This window comes from Cebus imitator, unplaced genomic scaffold (genome assembly GCF_001604975.1).
Source record: "Cebus imitator isolate Cc_AM_T3 unplaced genomic scaffold, Cebus_imitator-1.0 Scaffold94, whole genome shotgun sequence".
Lineage (NCBI taxonomy): Eukaryota > Metazoa > Chordata > Mammalia > Primates > Cebidae > Cebus > Cebus imitator.
Window position 1 is genome coordinate 4,898,946 of NW_016107409.1, and position 7,089 is coordinate 4,906,034.

At 32.7% G+C, this 7,089-nt stretch overlaps 1 protein-coding gene across 1 annotated transcript in view; it reads left to right on the plus strand.

The window, feature by feature from the left end:
- The window catches only part of ZC3H13 (zinc finger CCCH-type containing 13), an 88,606-nt gene that overhangs the window by 37,883 nt on the left and 43,634 nt on the right, over positions 1-7,089 (plus strand). The window contains exons 7-8 of the mRNA XM_017535862.2: positions 2,362-2,398; positions 6,286-6,500. Coding sequence (XP_017391351.1) covers positions 2,362-2,398; positions 6,286-6,500 — 252 coding nt within the window. The remainder of the gene's footprint in view (positions 1-2,361; positions 2,399-6,285; positions 6,501-7,089) is intronic.

Consider the following 7,089-nt stretch of genomic DNA (forward strand, 5'->3'; position numbering starts at 1 on the left):
GCTTCAGAGCTTTTTATTTTTTAAGAAATAAAAATAAAAGCTACATTTTCTGTTCCTCTATTAAGTGTGGTCTTTATGATACTTGTGCATGTGTTTATACTTTCACTAGTATGTGTTTTGCAATGTATAGTATTGCTATAATCTATTTCATTGTAATACAGATACATCATAACTTTCCTTCTGCACCTTGCTTTTTCACTTAACATTTTTTTATATTTATCTACATTGTTACAGATAACCTTAGTTCATTCATCTTAGTATTTATATTATAAATTTATCTACTTTTCTGTTGAACATTTACTTTTCCGATTTTTAAACTACTGTAAATTATACAAAATAATTCTTGGCTCTCTGTACTTATTATCAAGAGATTCAATTCTTTATAGTATATACCTAGTAGCATAAATATATTATTTAGAATTACTGTAGAAGCTACTGGAAGAAGTAAAAATAGGAATGATTTCATTTAGGGACTGAGAATAAGAAGATACATTTTCATTTAATGTCACTCTGAACTATTTACATTTTATTTTAATTAAAGTCCATATCCTAATTTTATTTTATGAAAAATAAACTGAAAATCTCTTCTTTCTAACATTTAATCAGTTAACACACCCGATCTATTTGAACCTGTAATGAAAGTCATATTTATCTCCCTTCTAGTTTCTAGAGGCTAACCCTATTTCAGACTCTACTTACTTTTTGCCTGGATTATTATGTCATCCTGCTAACTGTACTTACTTTAGTTTCTGCTCCCCCCCACACACACACGTAAACATTTTCATTCAGCTGTCTCAACCCATTTATTTTCTAGATGCTGTCAGAGAACTTTTAAAAGGACAATTCCAATTAATTTATTATACCATTGAAAAACTCAGTGCATTTTCATTCTGTAGAGCGAAATTCAGATTCCTTAGAATGATATTGACACTTTGGTCTTTTCTTTCCTGTCAGTAGTTTTTGTCTGGCTTCCTCCTGCCTGCCCCCTTCAACCCTCAATTCTTTAATCTAGCTCAAATTCTAAATGTTCCTGTTTCTCTTTACTGAACATAAGTTCTGTTCCCTTTATGTACCTATTAGATTTTGTTTACACCTCCCTGTTGATATTAATTTCCTGTTACATATTTCAGCTGTGACATATTTTTTACAACCTCTATTAAATTTAAGCTCCTTGGAGATTGGGACCTTGATGGCTCATAGTTATGTCTTCTCATAGTGCCTACTTGGCATAGAACTTTGCATTGTAATAAGGCACTCAGTAAAGTTGAGTTGATCCTCTCCTTTGTTCGTGTGATTGAGTAAATAATGCAAAGGGATATTGAAGAAGTTGAATGAACAGAGAGTGATAATGATCTGCTCTACTTGCTCTTATCCTCTTGGCTAACCAATTATGTAACTTTCCCTCAATTTCATTTGTTTCCCAATAAACTGCATACTAGAAATACCCTTTTTTCCTTTTCTTATCTGTTCTGTTTATAGAATATTTGAAATTTAATCTTTTCACAGAAAGTTCTGATAGCTGTTTAAACTTTTACTTACAATCTCCTTTACTGCTTTATTAGTAACTCATCCTATTAAATATTTGTCATGAATAATCATTCACACTGGTTTAATTACTATATTTCTTGTATTTTACTATGTTGAATTTAAGGTGGACCATTAATTTAATAATAACAAAGGACCTGGAAAAACACTGTATTAAAAATACAAAGAAAACGTTGAATTGAGTATAGCATTTTGTTTTTTTTGAGTATAGCATTTGTTTAGCTCTACAGTTTACATTGCCTAGAGTGTATCAAGTAATCATCTTTTAATTTTATTGCTGGATCATACTATAAACTGAGAACATACTAAACACATGTAAGGATTAAAATTTCAGTTACAGTTCAGTGGAATATTTCAACCATTGTCAACCAACTGAGATGTGGCAATCAGGTAAACAAACTTCTTGGTCTTACTAGGTTTTCATATTGAATGGAAAGATATAATTACTGACAAATTACACTTTTCCCTGAAAGCTGGCATTTTTCTTTGGCTTTTATTTTGAGATTTAGTCTGATAGTAAGATTTGTCTTGATATGTGAAATACAGTGTAATCTAAAATGTATCACCTATTCTGTCCATCTGCAATTTTAATCTTAGTTTTTAATTAGATGAATTTTTCTTTATAGCTCTTTGTACAGAGAATATTAAGTATGTCAGAAGCTGATCTAAAACAATAGTTTTGAGGAGAGAGAGAAAGGATTAAAAACTAATAAAAGTAGACAGGTGAGCTCTTTGCCACAAGTAGGAAGTAGGCTCTGTTCCACTGAAACAACAATTAGTTGACTTTTAAAATGTTGGAGATCTTGTTGATTTTAGAATACACAAAACCAATTTTGACCTCTTCAGTCGGAAAGTACTATTTGTGTTTTCTAACCACATATACTTTTGACAGTAATGTGAAGAAATTCTGTACTTTAGTAAGTGTATTAGAATAATTCGTGTTGTGATTATAGCTAAGTCCCAAAATGTCAGTGGTTTAACACAATAGAAGGTTATTTCTCACGTAAAGTCAAAATGAGTGTTTCCGATTAACAGGTGGCTGTCCCATATATGGAGATGGAGTAACCTAGGCTTCTTTTGACATGATTCCACTTTCTTGGGTTTTCAAGGAAAACAAAGAATGGAATATAGAAAGAAAAATTGAAATTAATTTGCAGTTATTTAGCTCTATAGTTTACAATGGCCTGGCACATGAGAGTCCTTTGAGATTTGGGCCTGGAAGTGGTATACATCCCTTCCACTCACATTCTTTTGGCCAGATCTTGCTCACTTGGCCATGCCTAATTTCAAGAAAGCGTAGATAGTATGGGATGCCACTGTGCTCGGAAGAAATGTTTGGTAAACACTCAGCTAGTCTCTGTTACAGGTGATAATGTAAAAAAGTTTGTGTCAATAATTCCTTTGTTGTTTAATCATGAAATTTTAAAGGATAATTTGGAAACAGATGCCAACCATTGATTAGTTTTTATCTTTAAAGTAGAAAAATATCCAGATATACAGATAATTTATCACATATCTGTTAGGTACATAAGAAGATTGAGTCATCTCATGAATATACAATGAGATGTGGCTAATATAGTTAGTTGTTGGCAGAAGACAAGGATGAAAAGTAGATATAGTTATCATATTTTAGTAATTTCTTGCTTGTTCACATGGTTAACTCTATCAATGATAATAAGAAATAGGGATGAGGACTAAGAGAGCTACATTTTCTGAATGCTCACTATGAGTCAAGTGCTTTTAAAATATTGCCATCAATTTTGAGGTAGATACTATTTATTTTTTTATAGCTAAGAAATCTTGGGACCTGAGAATTCAGCATGATAGGAAATAAGTTCTAGGATTTAGGCCTAGGTCCTCATTTACAAATATCAATAGATAGTGAAATTAGTAGGTAGTAAAAACTCACCAGATGTATGAAAAAGGTACTTGCAAACCCAGTACCAGACTGAACACTCGGAACAGATGACTTACACAGAAACATTAATACAGAAAACCGGGACAAACTTAAATTATAGATTAATTTATAAGTTGAGCCCAATTTGTGAGGATATTGCATTTACAAGATGAAAGCAGTTGATCATGGGAAAAAAAATCTGTGAACGACTATATTTTATTTTATTTTATTGAAGGAGACTGGAGTTTTATTATTAAATCAGTCTCCCGGAGCATTTGAGAATCAGAGCTTTAAAGGACAACTTGGTGGGGGGACGGCAGGGAGACTAGGGGAAGCCAGTGAGCTGGGAGTGCTGATTGGTCAAATCAGAGATGAAATCATAGGGATTTCAAAGCTGCCTTATTGTGCTGAGTCAGCTCCTGGGTGGGGGCCACAGATCCCATGAGCCAGTTTATCCATCTGGATGGTGTCACCTTGAACAACAATATTTTAAAAGAAAAAATAGTTCAAATGGAAAATAACAGAGTAGGACAGTTGCAGTGGTCTAAGGTAGGCAGATCTCTTGAGCTTAAGAGTTTGAGACACATCTGGATGTGGTGAAACCCTGTCTCTGATAAAATACAAAATTAGCCAGGTATGGTGGCATGCACCTGTATTCCTAGCTACTCTGGGCTGAGGCATGAGGATCACTTGAGCCCTGGAGGCCAAGGCTGCAGTGAGCCATGATCATGCCACTGCACTCCAGCCTGGGCAATAGAGTGAAACAAAAAAAAAAAAAAAAAAAGCAAAACAATGAGATTGCCAAGCAAAATATGTACTACTTTAAAATGTACTGAATATAAAGACAAATTTAAGATCCTGAAAAAGCAGGAAAAATGGAAATGACAGAGAAATCTAAATGGAGGAAAGATCCAAGAGATATAGTAACTGTATAATAAAAAGAACTACAGAGACATGGGTCATAAGGAGAAGTTAAGAAATAAAAATAGAAATTGAGTAAAAAGTTTGAAGTTTCAGATTAAAACAGTTCACTTAGTGCTGGAAAAGATTTTTTAAAAATACCTAGACTTAGTGGAAACCTTTTTCCAGTGAGTAATTTTCAAGGGATAATGTTCACAAACAGGACAACAGAAAACTTAGCTTACCTGAATAGCAAAAAAATTGATTTTCTTTGGATTTCTCACCTACAACATTAAATATTACAAAATATTTTAACTATAGAGCTCTGAGGTAAAAATAATTTTGACACAAAAATGTTGTTTTCAATCAAACTGTTGTTAAGAGGCAAAGACAGCCAGTTTTGAATGTATGGGATCAAAGTTTTATTGCTTACTCAAAATTGCTTAAAATGCCAAAAAGAGGCACTTAAAGAACAAAGTCTATACCCAAAAATCAGTTACAAATAGATTAAAGACAAATGTGAAAGGCAAAATTACAAAATTTTAGGAGACTGTGATCTCAGAGTTGGGAAAAATTTCTTAAATAAGATTCAAAGATTTATGATGAATATATACTGACAATGGTTGGTATTTCATTTGTAGATGATATAATTGTGTTTTTAAAATAATGATGAAAACCTGGAAGCCACCTGAAAAACTGAAATTCTTTTAAAAAGTTTTGGAGCATCTATTCAAGGAAGTTTTACACAGTCTGTAAAAATGATTACCTAAATCTGCTTTTTTAAAAATTTTATTTTGAGTCTTGCTCTGTCACCCAGGCTAGAGTGCAGTGGCACGATCTCAACTCACTCCAACCTCTGCCTCCCAGGTTCAAGTGATTGTCCTGCCTCACTTCCCAAGTAGCTGAAATTAACAGGCATCCACCCCCATGCCTGGCTAATTTTTGTAATTTTAGTAGAGGTATGATTTCACCATGTTGGCCAGGCTGGTCTCCTGACCTCAAGTAATCCACCCATCCTGGCCTCCCAGAGTGCTGGAACTATAGGCATAAGCCACCGTGCCAAGCCTAAATCTACTTGTTACAGAAAGATGTTCGTACTATGTCTATGTTCAGTATTTAAAAACCTTACAAAATATTGTAATAGGATATTCCATGAATGTGTATGACACACACACAGCCATTTCCAATGATGAGAGAAAATAGTTGTGACCATATGTATATATGATTTGCACATATTTTCTCCCATTCTGTGAGTTGCCTTTTCACTTTGTTGATTGTGTCCTTTGACATGCAAAAGTTTTAAAATTTGATGTATGTCTATTTTTGCTTTGTTACCTGTGTCTTTGGTGTCATAGCCAAGAAATCATTGCCAAATCCAATATTATGAAGCTTTCTTCTGTATTTTCTTTTGGGATTTTTATAGTTTTTGGTCTTATGTTCAGGTATGTATTTTAAGGTTTTTGTTTTGTTTTGTTTTAATCTGATAAAATATAAAGGTTAAGCTGCTTTCTTTTACATGTGAATATACAGGTTTAAATGAGTAGACAGAGAAAGAGATATGGCAAAAGTATGTAAATATTCAAGATGTTAAAAATAGTTCTCCTTGGGTAGTAGAATTATAGGTGATTTTTTACTTTGTCTACTTTTCTATATGTCTTTAAAAATCCAGTTTAAACAGTCATTGTATTAATATCTTTTTTGAAAGTCTCTTCCTCTTTTACTTGTATCTTTTCTCAGAAAACTGCCCTTTAATATAATAATAAGCAGTGTTAACAAAATAAGTATCAAATTAATTCTTCACCCATTTCTGTTAGTTTTTTTTTTCTTCTTCTGGATATTGGTTAGTATATAGATTAATAAAGGGTGAGTAATACAAAGGAACGCTGCTGTTTTTAAGTGCTTTAAAAAATATCCTCTTGGCATATTTGAACCTCTAATGATAGCTTTGTATCACCTTCAGAAATTCAAAAAGCAACCAAAGTAAAAAGAAAGGACCACGTACTCCTAGTCCACCCCCTCCTATACCAGAAGATATTGCTCTGGGGAAAAAATACAAAGAAAAATATAAAGTAAAAGACAGGATAGAAGAAAAACCAAGAGATGGAAAAGACAGAGGACGAGATTTTGAAAGACAAAGAGAAAAAAGAGACAAGCCAAGGTAAGTAGGATTGTATGTTATTAGCAATATTAACTTTTGTAGAATATAGAATATTTACTTTCCAGAAGCTTTTGGGCGTTATTATATTGAGTTTTTTAGTTTTGTTTACTATAGTGTACATGTTTAATAATTCCCATAATTGTCTATTATGAGTCATGGATAATTCAGTAAACATTTACAATTTATTTTTGAATTTTTTTATTGTGGTAAAAAACATAAAATGTATCATCTTAATCATTTAAAAGTTTACAGTTTAGTAGTGTTAAGTATATTCATATTGTAAAACAATTCTCCAGAACTTTGTCATTTTGCAAATCAGAAACTATATAAGAAAAAATTCCTTTCCACCTTTCCCCAGGTCCTGGTAACTATCATCCTATTTTGTGTTTCTGTGAATTTGACTGCTTCAGATACCTCATATACATGGAATCATACAGTATTTGTCTTTTTGTGACAGGCTTATTTCACTTAGCAGACTGTCCTCAGGGTTCCTTCTTGCTGTAGCATGTGACAAGGCTAAATAACATTACATTGTATGTACATGCCACATTTTATTTATCCATTCATCCTTTTGATGGATGTTTGGGTT